General features: G+C 49.5%; 1 protein-coding gene across 2 annotated transcripts; it reads left to right on the top strand.

Annotated features, from left to right (window-relative positions):
• Positions 1-267: 267 nt before the first annotated feature.
• On the top strand, positions 268-14038 carry Tbx3 (T-box 3). 2 transcript variants are annotated; one of them, XM_028753926.1, is made up of 9 exons: positions 395-458; positions 639-1807; positions 3427-3694; positions 4629-4688; positions 4949-5095; positions 7001-7077; positions 8241-8398; positions 9813-10483; positions 11938-14038. In XM_028753926.1, exons 2-9 carry the CDS (start codon positions 1419-1421, stop codon positions 12391-12393), a joined length of 2226 nt encoding a protein of 741 aa, XP_028609759.1. In that variant the 5' UTR covers positions 395-458; positions 639-1418; the 3' UTR covers positions 12394-14038. The 2 variants fall into 2 exon arrangements, with proteins under 2 accessions (XP_028609760.1, XP_028609759.1); XM_028753927.1 differs by lacking the exon at positions 4629-4688 and having other exon boundaries at positions 268-458.
• The last annotated feature ends 8163 nt before the right edge of the window (positions 14039-22201 follow it).

The raw sequence follows: 22201 nt of genomic DNA on the forward strand, positions 1-22201 counted from the left end.
GCTCCCTCCCCCTTCCTCCCTGGCCCAGCCTCCTCCCCGGATCTCGGGGCTTGGATGGCTGAGGCCTTTCAAACGTGGGCTGAGCTGAGGAGCCGGGGCGAGCTCTCAGGCTGTTGCGAACTCTGGATCAGCCACCTAGAGGCGACTTTGGTGAGCGCGCGGCGCCCTGGTGGCTCCCCGCCCTCCCCTCTGATCATGTTGACATAAACGCAGGACAGGCCGTAGTACCGCGCGGCGCAGCGACGTTCCAGTTTCCGACACCTTCTTTTTATAACTCGGCTCTATTCCCCCAGCACTCGACCTGTGAAAACCACGCCTATGCAGCCACACAATTGGTCCGAAAGCGTCAAAGAGCCAATCAACAAGCCTCGGGCTCCCGCAGCCCACAGCGCAGCTCGACCGTCCAGAGCCGCCGAGCAGACGCCCGGGGAATTCTAGAGGCGGAGGAGGGTGGCGAGGTGCTCGCACGCTCTCTTTCTCTCTCTCTCTCTCTCCCTCCCTCTACTCGCCTACTCCAGCTCCCAATCACTCCTCTATCTTCCTTCTTTCCTATTTTTTTTTTTTTTGCACCCGTCTTCTTGATTCTCCCTCGCCCTGCGTGCCCGGACGCTGATTTTTTTTTAATTTATTATTTTTAGGAAAGCGATTTCGCTCACGGTTTTTTAGCACAAGGAAGACAGCCGAGTCTCCGAGGCAGAAGATCGCAGGCACCATTCGATCGCCACCCAGACACTGCACGCAGCCCGGAACCAGAGAGGAGGATCGCGAACCGAAGCCAGCTTCGCAGTTCGTGTTTTGAAAACGCCGCTGGAAAGGGGCTTAAATCGCTTTTTTTTTTTTTTAAGGAGAGACTTTTCCTCCCCCTCTTGATCTCGCTGCCTGTGAAAGCAAGAGTCTAGCTCAACTAAGACGCCTCCTGCGAGAAAGCCAGAGAAGAGCTAGGGGGCGGGGGAAGGAGTCGAAAAAAAGGTTAAAAAAAAAAGTCTCGAGAACCTTGCGCTTTGGCAACAAAGAGCGTGGGAGCCGGGGAGCCACCCCGGGAAAAGGCTGCTGTGTCTATTTCCAGCTAAGCCACAGGGCTCGGGCGCCAGTCGAGCCCCTGCTTGCTGCTTGCCCTACTGAAACCGACTTGCAGGAGCGGCTTTTCCAACACACTCCACGCAGCAGTACAGCCCCCGGCAGCGGCTATGTCTCCCGATCTGTCGCCTTGTCCTCTTTAAAAACGGCATTCTCTTCCCCTTAAAGACACTTTCCCCTCCCCTTCAGACGCTTTATTTGTAATTTGTCCCTCTTTTTTATTTTAAACACAACTATGTGTCGCTGTTGAATTTTTTTTTCAATTATTATTTTTGAAAAGCAACAACAAAAGCGAAGCCAAGCCAGCAAGCAGCTGCGGACTGGTTCCCTGTCTGGAGTGGATGAGTCTCTCCATGAGAGATCCGGTTATCCCTGGGACAAGCATGGCCTATCATCCGTTCCTACCTCACCGGGCGCCGGACTTCGCCATGAGCGCGGTGCTGGGCCACCAGCCGCCTTTCTTCCCCGCGCTAACGCTGCCTCCCAACGGCGCCGCGGCGCTCTCGCTGCCCGGTGCCCTGGCTAAACCCATCATGGATCAGTTAGTGGGGGCTGCTGAGACTGGCATCCCTTTCTCATCCCTGGGACCCCAGGCACATCTGAGGCCTCTGAAGACCATGGAACCCGAAGAAGACGTAGAAGACGACCCCAAGGTGCACCTGGAGGCCAAGGAACTTTGGGACCAGTTTCACAAGAGGGGTACAGAGATGGTCATTACGAAGTCAGGAAGGTAAGTAATCAGTGGGGACCCCTCCCCCAAAGCCATCTGAAGTTTTTCATATCTCTTTTGTCTGTCTCCTAAAACAGTAGATTCTGGCTGGCTGTTAACGTTTGAAACGAAAACTTCCTGTCCCCCCAAATATGTGGAGACTCCAGGGCCCTGCGTTGAGGGTCAGGAAGTCAAAGCCTACCCGGGGCCTCTGCAAGGTTCTTAGGGACCCGTATTCGGGATTTCCTACAGAATACAGCGTGTTTTTCATTGAAGGAGACGCGGCCTTGCTTCTGCAGTATTTGAGAAAAGCACCTTGTTGCAGGAAGCCCGTTTGTAAAGCCGTTCTGAAATGTCATTATTTCTGTTTAATTTTGTCTGTTCGATTTTATTTCCCAGGACAGACCTTACAGCCCCTCTTAGACTGTAGTGGGAGACCTGTGAGGATTCCTCAGGTCCTTTCTACTCTTCAGCTTTGTCTCTGGGGCAGAAGGGGCCTAAGCCTGATGGGTGTGAGACAGAAAAATCAGTGGAAGAGGGAAAGACATTTGGGTTTCTTTCCCGTTGCCGTCTGTAAGCCCAGGGAAAACAGAACAGGCAATTTTTACAATTAAGGTTATGTGTGTAGACCCAAAGAACCTATGAGGAATATGCACCCTGCCTTTGTGTTTGAATATTATATTAATTAATGCTTTACGTAACATTTAGTGTCCTTGCCTGACCGAAACAAACTTGTTAAGGACCCCAGGACTAACATTTACAACCACAGATTTAAGAAAGAAAGAAAAAAATAAGTAGGTAACATTGAGGTTTATCAAGATACCAGTTGAAAGGGCACAAAAATAAAACCCCATTTTCAGTCTCCTTCCAAACTACTTGAGGCCAAAGTTTGGCATAGGGTTATTTTCCAAGCCACAAGACATTTAGTCGGTTTTCATAACCGGGCACTTCCTTTTAAGTCAAAAGTACAGAAAGCCAGCACTTGTGTGAAGTTAAACAGCAGAGTCTTGCAGTGGCCTACGGAGTACAGGAATGTGGTTTATAGCTTAAATCACGGATGGGTTACCAGGCCCGGACGCTAGCCTGTCTCCAGCCTCCTCTCTGAGAACTCACTGTAACAGGCACACACTTCGCCAGCCTCATTCCGTAAGTGGGTATTTATTTCCTCGATAAGTTTTAATGTTTTCTCATCAGCCAGCCGGTGGAAAAATCCGAACCTTTACCAACCACCGTTCTTTAGAACCCTGCCTCTAGTTGTTTCGAACTGAATACATTCAGGAAAGAAGAAGAAGAAAAAAAAAACACTTAAGCAAAAATCCATCCATTTATAAAGATCTATAAAGAGGACAATCTTAACAGCCACATAGACAAACATGGTTTTTAAAGAAATAGCAGATCCTCTTAGAAGAGGTTGCTGTAATTAATTTGATTTGAGGCTTGGGATAGAAAAAAAAATGAGATGTCGAGCAGTTTCAATGTTAGCGTGGAAGTAAACAATTTCTCTCTGGCAGTTGCCTTACGGGACTCCCTGGTCCCAGGAAAAAGCGTTAAGCTTTTAGAAGGTATCAAGCAACTTGGAAGCCAAGTCCGAGGTCCTGAGTCTTATTTTTTGTGTATTTCCCCTTTCTGTGCCCTTATAGGCGAATGTTCCCTCCATTTAAAGTGAGGTGCTCTGGGCTGGATAAAAAGGCCAAGTATATTTTATTGATGGATATTATAGCTGCTGATGACTGTCGATATAAATTTCACAATTCTCGGTGGATGGTGGCCGGTAAGGCAGACCCCGAAATGCCAAAGAGAATGTACATACACCCGGACAGCCCCGCTACGGGGGAGCAGTGGATGTCCAAAGTCGTCACTTTCCACAAACTGAAACTCACCAACAACATCTCGGATAAACACGGATTTGTAAGTTTCATTGACTATCAGTAAGACTCTCCGGGAGGTCTGCCTTCCTGCTAAACTCAGAATTTGGGCCCAGACTCATCTCTGCCTACTGGTTGCTACACATAGCGAACTTTGTTAAATTTGCAACCTTGTTGCAGAGTGGATTGCGGGGGTGGGGGGGTGGGGGGGATGTTGCTCCCTGGATAATGGAAAAGCCTGACATTCTGGAAGAATTTACCGGAATAGCAATCAAAGGTCCTGATGGTGCCGGACCTGAAGGTGTAGAGTAAATACTAAGAATAAAAAGTTATGAATCGATTTGTAAAGTTTTTTGTACGTGGACAGGGCTTGTTTTGCTTAGAAACATTCATTATTTTATTTCTTTGAAACCAGCCATGCCATTTCTTGGGAGAGTTGAATGTTCGAAGCCTTGACCACGTTGTTTCGAGGCTCTGAATACATTTTTGAAAGCGTATTTTCTTTTGCTAAAAGCGATTTGGGCCTGGGTGAAAGTCAGGCGGAATAGGGAACAGGCTTAGACCTCTGGCATTAAACAGAATCTAAATGGTGCGTGTGTATTGGGGAGCTGTCTGAGGAGTCCGGGGAGTATTCCAGTGTGCCTAGGGACTTAGGGAAAGACTTGGGTTGCCTGTGTATGTCAGGCCAGGGGACGTTTGCCTGTCCTCACTGCCCCTCCCCAACATTTCAATAGAATAAACAGTGATAAGCGAAGAATAAGCAGAAAGATTAGGCCCAGGAAGACTTGAACGGCTCGGAAATATCTAAAGCGGACAGGGATTGCATTTGAAACCCTTGATTTGATTAGGGCATAAATATTCCTCTCTAGAGCTCAGCCTTTCAAGGCCTTAAGTGGATTGGGCTTGTCAATTAGTGGGCGCTTAAACTACTGAATCATTTTGTAAATTAAAATGCATGTTTTTCTTTATCTTTTAAGACTTTGGCCTTCCCAAGCGATCACGCACCGTGGCAGGGGAATTATAGTTTTGGGACCCAGGTAGGCTAGGGTTCAAGGTACTAATGAACATGTAGATGGTGAGGGTGGGGTTTGGGGGGGTACGAATTCGGCCGAGGAACAATTTTGGAGTCTCCAGAAGATAATATCTGTGGAGTGAAACATACCCAAGGAGATGGGCTCTGGTCCCAGCAGTGGGGACGATCTCAGCTTTGGCAGGGGAATTGAGGATGTGTGTCATTTGTCCTGTGAGGTCTTTCCCTTCTTTTTTAATGTGCTTGTCCCCTTCCCTGCTTCTACAGACTATACTCAACTCTATGCATAAGTACCAGCCGCGGTTCCACATCGTCAGAGCCAACGATATTCTGAAACTGCCCTACAGTACTTTTCGAACGTACCTGTTCCCGGAAACAGAATTCATTGCAGTGACTGCCTATCAGAATGACAAGGTAACCAACCCACAAGGCTTTTCCTCTCAGCTGCCGCCTCTAAGCTTGCTGGATATCAGGGCTGAGAAAGTTAACCAGGGCCTTGGGCAGAGAGTCTGGAATTTTCTTGGGTGACTACGTTCTGGGGAGAGAGGAGGCCTGATTCCTTTCAAAGGGGAGGTACAGAACTCCGAGCTGGGAATCTGATGCTTGTTGTGTTATAAATTGTTGTTCCAATCCCAGCCTGGCCCCTGGGGCTTGTCTTCCTGGTGTTTCCTAGTTCATCCTTTTCAGGAGGAAGAATCAAAAAAAAAAAAAAAAAAAAAGTACTGAAAGGAACCAGCTAGCAGATTCAGGTGAAAAGCATCTGGAATCTGGACCCAAAGAGTAGAGATGGTCTCTCCTCTCACAGCCAGAGACCCTGAATGGATGATTTGTTTTTATTACTTTTTATGCTAGTGTGGCGGCAGTGGTGTGTGTGTGTGTGTGTGTGTGTGTGTGTGTGTGTACAGGCGCCCTGATACAGGGTTATGTTAATTGAGCTCTCTGAGGCTTCCCACTTTAAGGTAGACAAATAGTTACCAGATCATCTTAAAGTTTTCTTCCCTCGCACCTGGAGCTAAGGATTAAGAAGGGCTCCCAGATGAGGCCACACCTGGAATCTGCAGTTCTCCTGGCCTGAAGGTCAGGAAAACTGAACACAGAGGCCCCAAAGAAGAGTGTTCCTTGGTGACTCACTAGCACGGAGCTTGGCAGTTGTGGCTAGGTGGGGAGGGGTTGAGGACCAGACCCCTGTCAACTTGACTTGAGCCCTGGACCTCAGGGAAAGTCCACTTTACCTGGCAACACCTTGTACTTTGAACTCTGTAGCCACTGTCCCTGGCTCCTGGACACTGTTCCTTAACATTTTCCTAGGCTGAATGATAAGTCATCACCTGCTCTTCTGCTTGACTCTTGCAAAAACCTACTGTCTGGCCTCCATTAAAGAACAGAACCCAAAACCAATGCACAGGCTCCCACCTCCTAGTAATGGGATGTACGGTTTTTCTACCAACAGAGGAGGTTTTTTAAAGATAACAATCTGCAAAACGCAGGCTCCTCTAGACCCGGAGTCCTGTGAATGTTATATCAATTAGGTTGTTACTTTAATGACTTTAAAAAAAAAAATCAGAGTCCAGGGTCTTTCTACCTAACGGTGGGGGTGGTATAAAAACAAAAAGCAAAAGCAAACAAGAACCTTAACATAAATGAAGCAAATATTACCAGTGGCCATTCCTTTTTTTAAACCTGTAAAATCTTCAGTATGATAATTCTCTCAACCCCGTTCTTGCCTCTTGGGGGGGTGGGGGTGGGGAGGCTGGTGGTCACTCTAGTGCAAGGCAATGCAACCCCATAATTAATTAGATTCACAGAAAAGGTTTTGGTATATAGGGTCAGTGTGTGTGTGTGTGTGTGTCTGTGTGTGTGTGTGTGTGTACATGTGTGTGATGGGAGGTGGGAAACAGCAGGAAGTGGCATTTTTAACACACTTTACATAATTAAGATGCATTTTAAAAAACCAGAAGCTTACTAACTGGGATCTACAGGCTATGCTTCTTGGCTGTTTTGGAGCTAGGCTCATTTCTAAATCTAAACTGTCCAAGGGAAGGTATTTCTACGGATAACTTCAGTACGGATAACTTTCTTGGCTCCCAGGACATGTATAGGTTGCTACGATCTCTCTTGAAACTTCAGCCCCTCCCTCCTTGATTCCTGCCACTATCCTCCTCCTCCCTTTTACACAGAGCCTCCCTGGGGCCCCTAAGGGCACTGGCATTTATAGGGGAAGACCTGAGGAGTTGGGGGTGAGGGGGCACATGTAGAACATTCTAGAAGGCGAAGCTAACGTCTGTCTTGCATGTGTGTGTGTGTGTGTCTCTCCTCTAGATAACTCAGTTAAAAATAGACAACAATCCTTTTGCGAAGGGTTTTCGGGACACCGGCAATGGCAGGAGAGAGAAAAGGTAAGCAGTGGCTTTTAGTTTAGGGGATAATTGAGGGAAATTGTTTTCCTGGGCTCAGACTTGGAAGTCTTATAAAGAAGTGGAGGTGCAAGGTAACTTGGGTTGAGAGGAATGGGAAGGTGTCAGCTCCATAGTGTCCTAGGTAGAGAATGCTCTATGCTTCTTGCTACCTTCAAGGGAACTGAGGCTACACTGCAGTTCTGACCAGAAAAGGGTCTCGGAGGTAACAGATTATAGGGATTCCTATTAATCATTAGTTTGGCATTCTTCCCGAGCAAGACCCAAGAAGGGACTAAGCTATTCACAAATTCCTCAAGAGTCTTTGCCAACCTTAAGTCCCAGATTACACCAGCCTGGAGTTAAGGCCCCTTGAGGCATCCAGGACACCTCCCCCTTCTCCTTCATGGGTCTCTCTGCACCAGTTTTTTTGTTTTTTGTTTTTTTTTTTGTTTGTTTGTTTTTGCTTTAAGTAAACAGCTGGACACTATATAGACAACACCCATGCACCCTTTTCAAAGATTTTTTTTTCCTACAAAGCAGAAAATTATGTACCAACTTTTAAACTTTATTCCCTTGGGTCTGGGTAGTAAAAATTAATTTCTAAGCCAGGCCTGGTAGCGTACGCTTTAAATCCCAGCAGAGGTAGGTGGATCTCTGTGAGTTTATAAGGCCAGCCTGGTTGATCTCCAGACTGAGCTAACACTGAGAAACACTATCTTGAAAACAAAAATAATTTCTAACATCAAAACAAACGTAAGCTTCTCTTAACGTGTTGGTGGACTGATTGCAGTTGGATGCATCATGCACTGAATGTTTCCTTCGAATCTTAACACCAGTGCGGGAGTTTCATGGGCTAGGTATCCACAGCACCCTTCCTGCTGTAAGGCCAGTATGTGACTGTCCCCAGCCGACTTTAACCTCTGTCTTGAGGTTTTAAACAAATGTTCCAGGCCAAGTTTTGTCCTAATGCATAGTCGTCCCAGTTAAATAGGCAAGAACAATGCTGGGGTCTGTGTTCTGTGGCCACCCTGGGGTCAGAACATGTCACAGGGTACCTTTTGGGTGGTGGGGTGAGGTGTGTGTGCCACTCAGGAAAGTGGGGGGAAGAAAACAGAGACACAGAGGTGCGTTCTCTAATGATGGGTGTGGTTCCCTTGTTACAGAAAGCAGCTTACCCTGCAGTCCATGAGGGTGTTTGATGAGAGGCATAAGAAAGAGGCTGGGACTTCTGATGAATCCTCCAGCGAGCAGGCAGCCTTCAACTGCTTTGCTCAGGCCTCCTCTCCTGCTGTGTCCACCGTGGGGACATCTAACCTCAAAGGTAAGCCTGGCCTCCTTGGCCATGACCAGACAGACCCCAGGGCTTCTTGGCCCTGAGGCCTTAGGAGTTAGGGAAGGGCCTGAAGCTGCAGGCTCACTAGATTGTAGGCCTTTCTAGAATTTGCAGACGAGTCATTTGAAGTAGGGGTAGCATAGGAGACCTCGGAACACCCTCTCCCACAATCCTGTTTGTCTGCTGTGTGTGGGTGTGGGTGTGTGTGTATGTGTATGTGTGTGTGGGGGGGGGTGTGTGTCCTCCTGGCAAGGCAGGTTTACAAATCACCTGAAGCACCTCTCTGTCCTTCTGTCCGTCCAACCATCTCTGCTCCCTTCTGTTGTCTTTCCAGTCACCAGTATCCAGCTGAATTCTGGGTGAGCACGTGTTGTGCAGGGTCTGTTTGTAGGAGGCCTGTGTCCTCAGCCACCTGGTACCAGGGAAGGTGATAGAAGAAAAGTCACAGCCCCTGGGGGAGGAGGTGAAGCTTTGGAGAGGTGGGGTAGGAATAAAAAAAGTGGTTTGACTCTGTTTAAAGAGCAAGTGGCATTTATTTAGAAAGACAGCTCTCAACGGGAAGAAACCTGTTTTTTAAGTGAAATAAAAGGGAAAGTTGTTGGTTTTTTTTTTATGTCTTCACTCCATTTAAGCTTTTAACATAATGTAAGGTTCAATTTTTCTTACCCCCTGTCTGGGAGGACACCCACAGAGGAGGGTGTGGTGGAAGAGGGCTGCAAAAAATAAAAAAAGATCTCATTATCCCACCAGTCATCTTTGTAGGAACCGAGGCACACGTAGAAGGCTCCTGGGGAGGGCATTAGTTTCTGCCTGTGCCCATTCAGACCTCATTCCAAACAAATCCTTTCCAAATTATTCACAAATTTGTTGGAAGCTCCTGACCTCTGTCACTCCTCGAGCCAAAGACTTTGAAAGTAACCGGAATGTACTCCAGCGGTCACGGGTTTACATCCTTTTAAAAAAGCGAATTTGCAATCCAATAGAAAGATGCAAGGAAAGTTTTGGCTCACTCGCCGCTGGTCTTTCTGGTTTTGTTTTGGTTTAGAGTAGAATCATTACAATAAGAAAAGCTGCCAATGGGGGGGCCTGGCTAGAGAAGGGTTGAACAGTTGTGATTCTTCTGAAAGTGTAAAGGTGTTATATTATCTTCATCCCATTTTACAGACCGGGAAAATGAAGGCTGGGAGTGGTGCAGGTGGGATTACACAGCCAATGAACTGCCCAATGAGGAGTCTTGTTCCTGAGATACTTTCATTCTGTAGTCCAGGCTGTCCCCCTGTCTCAGACTCCCCAGTGTTGGCATGCCAAGCATTGCTCTGCCGCGACCGGCTGGGAGATGGGGTTTAAACTAGGAAACGAGATTGATCCTAGGTTCCCCTGGCCTTTCCTTCTCCTCCCCAAGATCTGTGTCCCAGCGAAGCCGAGAGTGACGCCGAGGCTGAAAGCAAGGAGGAGCACGGCCCGGAGGCCTGCGACGCTGCCAAGATTTCCACCACCACGGCCGAGGAGCCAGGCCGAGATAAGGGCAGCCCGACCACCAGGGCGCAGCTGTTCCCAGCGGAACCCAGCCGGGCCCGCGACACCGCGCGTCTGGACAAGGCATCGCCAGACTCGCGCCACAGCCCGGCCACCATCTCGTCTAGCACGCGCGTTCCGGGAGCGGATGAGCGCAGGAGTCCCGGGCGCGAGGGTCCAGTCGCCACCAAGGTGGATGAGGCGCGCGCGATGCCTGCCAAGGACGCCTTTGCTCCACTGTCGGTGCAGACAGACGCCACCGCGCACCTGACCCAGGGGCCTCTCCCGGGCTTGGGTTTCGCCCCAGGCCTAGCCGGCCAGCAGTTCTTCAACGGGCACCCTCTCTTCCTGCACCCCAGCCAGTTTGCTATGGGCGGCGCCTTCTCCAGCATGGCTGCAGGCATGGGGCCCCTGCTGGCCACAGTATCCGGGGCATCCACCGGCGTCTCAGGCCTGGATTCCACAGCCATGGCCTCCGCTGCCGCAGCGCAGGGACTGTCCGGGGCGTCGGCTGCCACCCTGCCCTTCCACCTCCAACAGCACGTTCTGGCCTCCCAGGTATTGCTCCTGCCTGCCCGCCCATCGCCGGTTCAAGCCAGCCTTAGTCCCAGTCCCTTTGACTAAGCGTGTTAGCTAGTAATCCGCGCGCTAGTAACTATTAGGATATTTATTGACACCCCCACCCCATCCCCAGGTCCTTCTTAAATTGCTTCCTGTAAATTAGACTGTGAATGGCTTAGCTCCACCATCAGCTCCTTGACAAGCTTGGCTCATTTGATTATATCATCTCTGGCCCAGAGAGGTTGAATCTCTTGGCCCAGGTCACACAGCTGGTCCCTTGTGTGGATCGGAGCCTTGTCTGACTCTCTGGGACCTCTTTTGGTTTCTTCTTCCAGCCAACTTGTTTCTCTGGAGGCTGGTAGCCACTACTCCCCCAGGAGAGGCCTGAGGTGTGGGGAGGGGACGTCACTGATTCCCTGGGTGAGAATTTGGTCTGGCGTGAGCAAGTCTTCTCCCCTAGTTCAAAGCCTTTCTCCTCCACCCCACTCCCAGACGGCCCAGCCTATCTCCAAAGGGTTAATGGGTTGCACACACGTGGGAAATGTCAAAGACGGGAGGGGCTGGCAAGCCTCTGTGTGTGTGGCTCAAACAGCTGTGCCTGCACGAAAAGGGCTCCGGAGAAGACTCTGAACCCAGTGGGAAGCCTCTCTGGTTTTTTTTTTCCCCCTGGCCTACTCCGACCTTTTGTTTTGTCTGAGCATTTTCGCCTCCCTCGCCTGAGCCAAAAGGCACATGGTCCTCCTCATGGGGGTGAGGGGGGGAGGACGGAGCTGAGAAAAGGGCTAGCCTCTAGCTTACCACCAACCCTACCTCACTGTACTGCCCCGCCCCACCCCCAGCAGACAGGCTGGTGACAGGTGGAGAAGAGACAGCCAGAACAGACTAGTCTAGTGGCATCTCCAGGTAGAGGACACACCCTGGTTCTTGCATTCAAATTCTGCTTCCGTATGCCTTCCTGCCCCACCCCCTGATGTGCCTCAGTTTCCCGCCTGGAAACTACTACTAGCCTTCGAGACTGGACGCTTGCCAGCTTAATGAACACCTTTTTACTCCCCTACCCACTTAATTTCACATCATTCTTATTTTTTTTTCTTATTTGGGATCTAGAGGAGAGAATGGACGATATTCTGATACTGTGTGCACCAGAGTTTAACTCTAGCCTCTTTGGTGGAAGCCCTCTTTGAGGCCACTCAACAGGTGCAGCTGCTCGCCCTGCCCTCCTGGGAACTTGTTAATAGCCCCGAGGGTCAGGCACCATGGATGACATACTGTGGAAGATTTAATAGCCACGAACCCTGCAGTCTGTTAACCCCTTAGTTTAGCATGCAACCTAGGGAAAAGTAGTGTCCCTCAACTCCTCCAAAACAGGTGGTTTGCCCCCAGATAGCAGGAGGTGGAGGGGAAGGGTTCTCACTCTCTGACTCCCTATGTTTCTTCTCTTTCTTCCCCAGGGCTTGGCCATGTCGCCTTTCGGGAGCCTATTTCCTTACCCATACACATACATGGCTGCCGCTGCTGCGGCCTCCTCCGCCGCCGCCTCCAGCTCCGTGCACCGCCACCCGTTCCTCAATTTGAACAGCATGCGCCCCAGGCTGCGTTACAGCCCGTATTCCATCCCTGTTCCGGTGCCCGATAGCAGCAGCTTGCTGGCATTACCATCCATGGCTTCCGCCGCGGGGCCACTAGACGGCAAAGCGGCGGCCCTGGCAGCCAGCCCAGCCTCGGTGGCTGTGGACTCCGGGTCGGAACTGAACAGCCGCTCGTCCACGCTGTCCTCTGGCTCAGTGTCCTTGTCACCCAAACTCTGCTCCGAGAAAGAGGCGGCTACCAGCGAACTGCAAAGCATCCAGCGGCTGGTCAGTGGCTTGGAAGCCAAGCCAGACAGGTCCTGCAGCGGGTCTCCTTAAAAAAAAAAAAAAAAAAAACCGCCCCCCACCCCCCAAGGTCTCTCCATTCCAGTTTGGTCAAATCTGCCAGTGCACTTTGTTAGATGTAAGATAAACCACGGGCCTTCCACATGGGGTGACCCCCATCCCTTTCAGTTTTGTCTGGGAAGGAGCAGAACAATCCTTCCACAGAGCGTGCTAGAGACCACAGGCCATCTTGGGCTGTGCTAACCAGGCTGCTGTTGCATTGAGACGCGGGGCTGTGAGGGGGACAAACAGGCTTTTTGTGTCTAGCCTTCTATGCATAGCCTTCTATGCAGGCTGGTGTGAAAGTTGGGGATGAAGGACAAGGTAGCCAGGCCGGCCAGGAGCGCGGGTCTTTGAGAGAGACTTCACCCGAATCTTTTCTCCTTCGTGTATCCAGTGGAAAAATCCCCCCCCCAAAAAAAACCTAACAAACAAAACCAATGTGGGGGTGGGGAGAAGTCCCGTGGAACCTGTCTACGAAGACTGAAACTCACCAATTGCTGAGTACTTTCGTTGGGGCAGGGAGAGGAGGGGCCTTGCTTGTCCTTGCCCCGTCTATATTAAAGGAATCCTGTGTCTTTTTAAAAAAAATATTGTGATGTTTTAAGAGCCGATGCTGGCTTTTTTTTTTTTTTTTTGCATGTTACAGTTTTCTGGGTTTTATTTTGGCTTTTGCCCCCCCCCCCACGCCTTTTATGGAAAAACAACGGAAGTCCCATTCTCCTCAACCTTGCTCAAGTCTGGCAACCAGGAGGAAGTGGGGTAAAAGGGGGTGCTGCGGGCGTGAAACCAACCGAGTTTATTTTATCTAAGCGCTGTAGAGGGCTTCGTGTGCCTGTTGGACCATTAGTTCTTTTAACTGTATATGCAATAACAAGGTTTTAAAAAGAAATAATAAAGAGGAAACGCGACTATTGGACAAAGTATTTATGTAATTATTTGATATCTCTTGTAAATAGGTGGAAGATGACTGCTCAGAAAGTTAAACTTTTAATTTATTGAATTGTACATACCTGAATGTAAATAGAAGCGTGTCTGTCAGGTTTTATTCTTGTTTTGCCTTTTGGGTTTTATTTCCGGGTCAGGAGATGGCTAATCCACACCAACAAGCATAGGCGTCTATAATCACATCTACACGCTTTCAAGTAGAGCTGGCTGCAAAGTTTTGGCTGTTTTGTTTTTTTAAAAAATGTCCAAAAGCTGATGGAAGGGGTGGGGTCGGGAGTACTCTTTCCTATTTTCACCAAAATTGGGGAGGTATTGGCCCTTCCAGCCTCCACTTGAAATTCCCTAAACTCTTGACACCCCCGGACAGGTTGAGATTGTTGTGGGGGTGGCCGTTCAGAGGCCAGTGTATAACTTTCCTAATTTTTTCATAGGCTCTGGCATCTTCTAACGCAAGTGAGGTTTTCAGTGTTCATCTTGATGGTGTTTTGGATTGGTGTACGGAGAGGGTTCAAACGACCATGAAAGGCAAAACAAAACAAAAAACTAAATAAAAATAAAAAAATAAACAAAAAACAAAAAAAAACAAAAACAAGAAGGCGTATTTTGTGTTTAGTCCTTGATGAGTTTTCTGTAATTCTCCCCCTCTTTAAAAAAACATCACTGAAATTTCAATAAATTTTTATTGAAATGAGTTTTGAAGTTGTGTTAATGATTTCTTCAAGCGTTGTCTTTCAGAGCTGGATAGAGAGAAGAGGATGATCTTTCTGCCCGTTCCCTCTCTTTAAATAATAATTAAGACCACCCCCACCCCTCCCAGCAACCGAAAATGAGATGTCACTCAAGTTAAAAGGCTGAAAACAAGCCCCTTGCTCCGGCGAAGGGGGCCCACGTTGATTTGAAAATATTTTCCCTTTAATTTAGGGAGCAGAACGGGAGAGGAAAAGGGCCTGATTAGGTTTCGTAAAGAGGAACTTCATCTACTTCAGTTTTAATGGGAGAAGATTTTACTCTGTGTTCAAAGTCGGCTTCCCCCCCCCCCCCCAGGAATCCGACCGGAAATAAGAGCTAGGAAGGGTTTTCGCTTTTAATTCGTTTTTCCTTTTTTTTTTTCTGACATGGATCACAAAACAAAATAAATAAAGTCCCCTATACCCACGAAATCTAGCACAGGAAAAGTCTAAGCAGACTCCCCTACCCATGGACATTCAGGGCTGGGGTAAGGCCAAGGAGGGGCTCCTCACTGAACACGCTTAGTTTGGCCGTGAGTGGCAAGGTACTTTGGGAGTCCTCATGAACCTCCAAGGCAAAAGGCACCCGGGAAGCTGCTATCTCGTCCCCTAACCAGTCCCGAGTCAGTTAGGCAAGTTATCTTTTTGAAGTTCTTTGGATCTTTCAATAATATATGTATGTAAACCAGCGCAGCCTCTCTCTCAGTCTTTCCGTCTCCCCCACCCTCCAAGATCCTCTGGGGAGGGCTGTGTGTGTATGTTGGAGGGGGCTGGTGAGGGAATGTTCTCTCAAGTTAGCCCTTAGGACTTTCTTGCCCTGGGGGCCTTGACTCAAAAGACCCAGCCGGAGCCTGCCTGGCGGCTGACTTGCCCCCAACCCCCATCCAGGAGCCCGCCAGCCGGGCCCTACGTCCCTGTCACCTTCAGGCCTCTTGAATGGCGAGTCATGAGGGGGCCCCTCCCCTCCTGGGTTTGGAAGAGGATCCAGCTCTAGACCTTGGAGGGGTGGGCGAGGCCCCCTTTTCTAGCCCAGGCACGTGGGGACCTCCACTGCATCTCCCCAGCCATCTAGGGAGGAGAAGAAAATAGCCTGACAGAGGGGACTGGAGAGAGCTTAAGGGGACTTGGGGACAGGAGAGGCCGGTTCCTCTCCGGCACCAAAACTCTTCACAGTCCGCCCTGGGAAGGTGGTAGTTGGCTCACGGCCTCCGGCTGCGCGAGCTCCCAAATTGGGGAGAAAATAGCTCGGTTTCAACTGCGGAGAAAGCAGAAACCAAACCAAATCAAACCGAACTTGCTTGGCTTTCTCAGTCGGATTTTCTCCCCTGTTTCCTCCTCCATCACCCAAATTTGGGTACAGTGCCCAAACCTGTCCCCGGCCCCTCCTAGGATTCCCTTCTTTTCTTTCCTCTTCCCTTTTAATCTCCGCTGTATCTTATTTATATATAGTGCTGTTAATGTGTAACCCTGTAGCGCTGATGGACCGGGGGTGACCCGCTCGCAATCTCTCTGGATTTCTGTGCCTATTACTCACCTGGCGCCGGTCGCAATCTCGCCGCGGGCTTTATGGTGGTGGTGGCGGCGGCTGCCGAGGCCACTCGGGGCCGGCGCCTGGGTCTTTTTTTTTTTTTTTTTTTTCCCTTCCTTTTTTTCTCCCTGGCTTCGAGTGCCACCTGTCTGTCTGACCCACGAATGCGCCCTGCCTAACTGCGGCTGGCTGGACACCGTCGGGATTCTGGAACGTGGGGTCTTCACCTCTGCACCCCTTTCTCGTCGCACCACCCCCCAGTCTGACATATCCTCCCCAAAGCCACCCCGCCCCACCCCCATCTCACTCCTATCAGAAGAAGGGCCAAGCCTTTCATCTATCCCTAAGTGGGCCTCAGATGAGACTTCCAAGGGATTTTTGGAAAGTCAAGGAGGGGAGTGTAGTTCCTTATTCTCTCTGTGTGAAAATGTGGAGATACAGAGGGGGTAACCTGGATGAAGGAGTAGCAGATAAAAAGAGATGCACACACCCCCCCGGAAAGTCTGCCCACCTAGACCCGACTCAGGCCAACTTCGCTTTGTCGCGATTTGTTGTTGTTGTACTATATAAACTCCAAGTTTGGTTTTTTTTTTCTTCTTTTTCTCCTGGTCGCGTCTACAGGGACAAAGGAAGGCCAGAGTTCTTGGAACCACCAGGCCCGCTTGCGACCCCCATCCCCGCAGTGCTGGGACCCGCAGGGCTGGAGTGAATGCGGGGTAGTGGCCAGAACCCTCCGGCGCCCGCCCACCGGCCCGCCCCGTGAGGAAGATCCGCTCCAGGCTGCGCTGGCGTCTGAGACTGGACGGGAGGGGCTGAGGTCACCTTTGCTGGGCTTTAGAGCTGCGGGTAGAGGCGTCCGGGTTCTTCCTGACCTCCTGACGCTAATTGCAGGGGCCGAAGGGCGTGCTTGGGCACAGGCAGGGGTCGCGACCCTGCAGTCAGTCCCTCTGCCCGCGGGTCTAGGTTGTCGTGAAGTAACTAGCGAGGGGTGTACGGTGTGTAGGCTCACACAGAGTCTGTCTCTGTCCTAAGAGCCCACCTATACGTGGGTGAAAGTTTCGACGTAGGTAGACGGCCTTTCAAAAAATTCCATTCGAGGAAAACCAGAGATCTGACCTTTCCCCTAAACCAACAGACAGGCTCCTTGAGGACGCTTGTAACCTTGCCGTCAGCACACTTTCTGCCTCGCCGGTTTCTAAATTTGGCCTCTTGGCAGCTAGCCAAGAAAATAGCTATGGGGGAGTATTTCTGTCCCCCCCCCCAGCCCCCAGGAGTGGCCTAATATCGTCTAGATGAGGCCATGGAAGTCGGTACCTACAAGGAGCGGTGGGGTGCTGGTACTCGGAGACCAGAGGCCGCAGGTGTTAGAAAGCCATGTGTGTGTTTGCGTGTTCTTGTGTGTGCTCCATCTGCGGGATGTCCCTTCCAATTTGGATTTAGGAGTTTCATTCGCAAGACAGTTCCGGATGTAAAACGCACTCGGTTGTTTTATAATCAAGATGCGTATAATCAAGAAATATATGTTGCAGATGTGGGCGTTCAAAGCCCGCGGAATAAGCACGATAGAAATGGACGGCGTTGCAAAGGGGACGTGCGCGCGCTCTGGCCCGGCGCACTTTAGGGGAATGCACCCACGAAGTGACCTCAGTCACTCGCACGATTAACCCTGTAAAGGGCGTTCGATTTTCAGGCCTCCTGGTACAAAGCCCGATACGAGGCGCAGACGGATTAAGTCGTTAACCTGAGCTCGGGTAGGTGGATGGAACCGGAACACAATCTTTATTCCTAACTCTGGTGTCCCTACTTGCAGTCCCGGATATAGAGAAATTGTGGGTATGCTTGGGACTGGCCGCTTTCATTCTTCAGAGGGCAGCATTGTAATTTTGGTGTGAATTCCTGGTGCAGTGTCAAAGGCTTTGATTTGGAAAGCCTATTTCTCTCCAGGTGAAGACGTTGGGGGGGGGGGGAAGTCCTATAACGCCAGGTGGAAGGAATTAATTCGTTCTAAACCAAACACTAGAGTGGTTAACCGAGCAGGCTCAGGGTTAACCTCCTGGCTTCCTTTTTCTGCCAGGTCAGGGAAGAAGCTGGGCATCCCAGGCACCCCGCCTCAGATCCCCTTGGAATCCCCAGAGTCTACAATTGTTCTCTTTACTCTGGAGCAAAGGCCTAGAGCTGGACACACGCTGCAGGTGGGGATTCTGGGAAGACAGTGTTTACACTTTGTGAGTTCATTCTGTTCCTGTTCCGTTTCTAGAAGCCTCTGGCAAATGCAGGTTTTTTTTTTTTTTCCAGGTCCTCTATTTGCACCGATGTGACTTTAATTGCAAGTGATGGAAAGGGAGTGGAAACCAGGGCTCTACTGAGAAGCCAGAGATCACGGTCAGAGAGGACCAGCCTCTGGGCAACCATAGGTCACACACATTCCCAAACCCTGGTCCTGCCGCAGTTTGGCTAACCCTGTAAACAGATTGCTTGCCTGGGGAACACAGTCTGAGCCCCCCCCCCCCGCCTACCCCCAACATAAGGTGCTGAGGACCCAAACTGAAGACTTTTTATTATGGGTCTCCCAGCTTTGGTAGAAGCCTCAGGAAAAGGAGACAAAACTGGGGGACTGGAAAGAATCCTTGGAACAGGGTACCGATTGAGGTGCCATCTGTTTTACCACAGGCCCCTGCCACCAGCCTCACCAGTGCTAGGATCCCAGGCAGCCTAGCATTGGCACTTTTAGAAATTCGATCCTCCAGCACTTCGGTTTCCTGCTAATGACCTGGGCTCTGGTTTCGGATTGCCGGATTGCCGAGTTGTCTGGTCCCCAGAACAGTGGCTTGTCCTCCCTAGGGCCCCAGAGCCAGCCCTGGACTTGTACTCTTTCACACCAACATTTTCCTATCCTCTCCAAAGTCTCCAAGTGTCAAGGACACCACGGACACCAAACTGACACTTGGGGAGACCTTCTTTCCGGTTTGTAGGTTGTCATTTATCTCAGCATCAGCATCTTGGATGATTTTTTTTTTTTTTTTTGATCTCTTTGTGCCTGGAAGAGGCGTTCTTCACCCTGGCAATAGCTTTAGCTATCTCCCAGTCCTTCCAACCTGGCAGAGAGAAGGTTTGGAAGGCCAGTGTCATGTCCAAACAACTCAGGAGCCACCACACAGGAAAAGCAACTCGCCCCCCCCCCGCCCCCCATCCCTGCCCAGACTGTTCTCCCCAAGGCCAGCTGCACTGAGCTCACTGGCTATTCTCTAGAGCTTACACCTTTGAGGAGCCCCTGAAATTATACACAAAATACATTTTACAGCTGTGCATAAGCTGTCTCCGAGATGTGTGAAGCTAACCAAGGACCCGCTGACTCATGCTCGGGAGACAATAACCAATGAGGTTAGGGGACATTTGGAGAGGAGACACTTAAGATGGTGCCTTTATCCTGGGGCTTGCCTAGGTTAAATTTAACTTAAGAGCCCCCCCCCTCTCCACCCGGAGTGCCTGCTTATTTTGAATAGAAGGCTGAGGAAGTAGGTGTGTTTGGGCCCTGTATAATTAGTTGATTAATCAGTTATATTAACTTATCAGCCAAATGATTATGAGCAACCATTATCACCCCCAATGAGTTCTCTGTTAATTTCCTGTTGGGAGGGTCACCCTCTCTAGGCTATCCCAGGCAATAAAAAGCAACTACTTTTCATAAAACAAAATTACTTCTCACTAGAGGCCAGGGTGGAGGGTATAGGAAACTGTGGGGGGGGGCCTTCTAGTGGGGAGATTTCTGGGGTCCCAGCTAGGGGTAGGGTGGGGGAAGGATATGTGCCTTCCACAGTGTCAAAGTTAGGGTGTAGCCAGGTTTCTTCTGCTCCCCCCCACCCCGAACCAGGACATCAAGTTTTCTGTTTGTATCTTGTTTGGGATAGCCTTTCCTCCTGTATCCCGGGTCGACCCCTCCCTTCACCGAATCTCAATGCTCTTGTGTTAGACTCTTCAGAGTTCTGGGACCCCAAACTTTCTTCACTAAGACATACACAAGAGGGGGCGGGGTTGGTTTTTTTGGTAAATACCTCATGCGGATGTTAGAGGACGGTTACTCTGGGGCCTGGGGGATACCTGTGCAAAATTTAGACCAAAGATGAGAAAAAACAAAAAAACAAAACCACAGGAACCCTTTCAGTGATATGTAATTGGCTTCTACCCCTCCACTCCCCCAGCCTACATAGAGGACCTCGAATTAGGAAGGCAGAGACTGGACTGAGCCTGTTTTCTACCTTTCTCTCCTACTGTGCCTTTTTTGATTTTTCATCTAAAAAAACAAACAAACCTACTTGAAAAATCCATGTCCATCTACAGAAACTCCTTAGACACCGTAGGTCAAGAAATAAAAGGGACACCGTCCTTGTCCGTTTTTCTTTATTTCCTTCCAGTTACTGGGGAGGGAGGCCTCTCCACTACCCCACAAGTAAGCTCAGTCTCAGTGAGCGGGGCTGTGTCCTGGTCAGCCACAAGATTTATTTCAAAAATACCATCCATGAAATTGGAAGCTGCCTGCTCAAGAGACTCCAGCCTGCCCACCAGACACCCCCATTTCTGCCCCTCAAGACAAATTCCACACCAACCTCTATTCCACTCGGAGCCTGCCCCCAGGATTTTCTTGATGGCAGGTCATAAAGAGTAGGTGTCTGCCTCTCTGGATGCTGAAGACACAGGGTTTTTGCTTAAACAAGACCACTTTGGAGTTGCCTGGAGTGGGAGCGACACCCTCCTGGTGCTTCTCAATTTCTTCAGGCACAATCGCCTGCAGGTCAAAACAGGACCTAGCAACTGCACTCTACCTGAGCTGCTTCTGGGTTCTTCCTCTGGGAAAAAGCTAAGAGCAGTTGCGGCTAGCGTGAGCCAGGCGTCCATGGCTTCGCTAAGCCGCTCCTTTGCTGCCATCTGCTGGTTGGACTGGAGAAGTGCATGGAGATTTTTTTAATGCAGAGAACAATTCTTTAAAAATAAGAGGGTGTGTGGTAGAGCTTGCATGAGTCCGTCTATCCCTAGATTCTATGTCAAAATAAAATAAGGGAAGGAGGGGATATGTTGAGGCACAAAGATACGATGTAGAGTAAAAATAACAGGACCTGGTTTTGTATCTTGGTATAATACTGCTTGGTACCTTGGCTAAGCTGTGTAAAATCTCTTGGGCCATGAGGAGAATGTATACTCGCAGAGCAAGCCTGGCAGCTGACTGCGAAGCCTAGAAGACACATTTTAAAAAGTCGGATGTGGAGGAATGTATCTAAGTTCACAGCATTCCTACGGGGAGATGGGGGCGTGGGAGTGGAGGAACTGAAAGTCACATTCTGGCCAGCCTGGGGTCCTCTATAACCTGGAAGATGACTGGAACTCCCAGAATCTGTCCTCTGAGCTGTATCCACATGCTGCGGTGTGCTCACACTCACATACATGATATACATATTAATTGGCTATTCTATTAATTGAATTATTGTATTAATTATTTTTATTATAATTAACTGATTACCATATAATTTATCAATGTATCAATTTTATTATTTAATTGTTTTATTAATTAATTTATTAATTAAAATACTCCAAGGCCCAGCATGTAACTCGATGGCAGAGAATTTTTGAAGCGTGTGGAATGATGAGATCCTGTGGGGTGAATGATGTACCTTTCTGCCCATTGTCTCTAGGCCATCCTTGGACCACTGGGTTCCGATGGATGGCCCTACATGCTAATCCTTGACACCCCATCTTTCACAATCCTCGACTCTGGAACTCACCAAATCTACTGTCTGCTTTACCTCAGACATACCAGTTATCCAGAAGTGATTCCAAAGCCCTGCTCAGAAGCATGTTTCAGGAAGTCCTATGGTCGTAGAGTAGTGTCATCTACCTTAGTTTCCTCGGACAGGCCAGGTCTCTCCTTTCTCAATTGTGCTTCACCTGCTTCTTCAGAAGCAAACCATTCAAGGCCAAATTGCCACCTCCCTTATCCTAGTTTCCCACTATTGATGATCCCTCAGCCTAGGTTTCAAACTTGGACACTGGTGTCATCATCAACCGGCTGGTCCTATGAGTTCAGGGATGTCCTGTCTATGAATTCAGGAAGGGGTAGCACCACTTAGCTCTGGCATCCACCCACTAGATGAGTGGCATCTTTGCCATAAGAGACAACCTAAGGTGTCTCCAGATGCTGGCCTGAACCGTGTTGGCAGCATCAGTCCTGGTTAGGAGCCACTGCTTCAGCCTGAGACCCTCCAGCATGTCCTCTCTGGGACATCGAAAGCACTTATTCCAGACTGCCTTTGCTGACCTTCAGGACTGGGCTGGGACTCGGGTCAACAAAAAAGGTTTCCTGTAGGAGTGTTTTGATATAAAGCCAGGCTACTCTCTGCATCTGCCCCCAACACCTCTCTTTTTGCTTCAAACCGTCAGTTCATTTGGAATGTTTCCCTTTGTCCCTCCAGCATGCCCTGTGGGCACAAGGAGGCATTGACTGGGTGGACAGAACAGGCCGACGGTACCCAGCACTTGCTTTCACATTGATAAGGAAAGGTTACATTTGGTTGATTGGTTGGTTTAATGGCAAGGTCGCTGATTTGAT

The sequence above is a fragment of the Grammomys surdaster genome, unplaced genomic scaffold (assembly GCF_004785775.1).
Source record: "Grammomys surdaster isolate TR1022 unplaced genomic scaffold, NIH_TR_1.0 125976, whole genome shotgun sequence".
Taxonomy (NCBI): Eukaryota; Metazoa; Chordata; class Mammalia; order Rodentia; family Muridae; genus Grammomys; species Grammomys surdaster.

Excerpts from the sequence above, each read along its gene's own strand:
- Tbx3 (XM_028753926.1), top strand. The coding sequence starts at position 1,419 with ATGAGTCTCTCCATGAGAGATCCGGTTATCCCTGGGACAAGCATGGCC. Across the intron at positions 1,808-3,426 it reads GTCATTACGAAGTCAGGAAG|GCGAATGTTCCCTCCATTTA; the intron begins GTAAGTAATCAG and ends GTGCCCTTATAG. Across the intron at positions 3,695-4,628 it reads TCTCGGATAAACACGGATTT|ACTTTGGCCTTCCCAAGCGA; the intron begins GTAAGTTTCATT and ends TTATCTTTTAAG.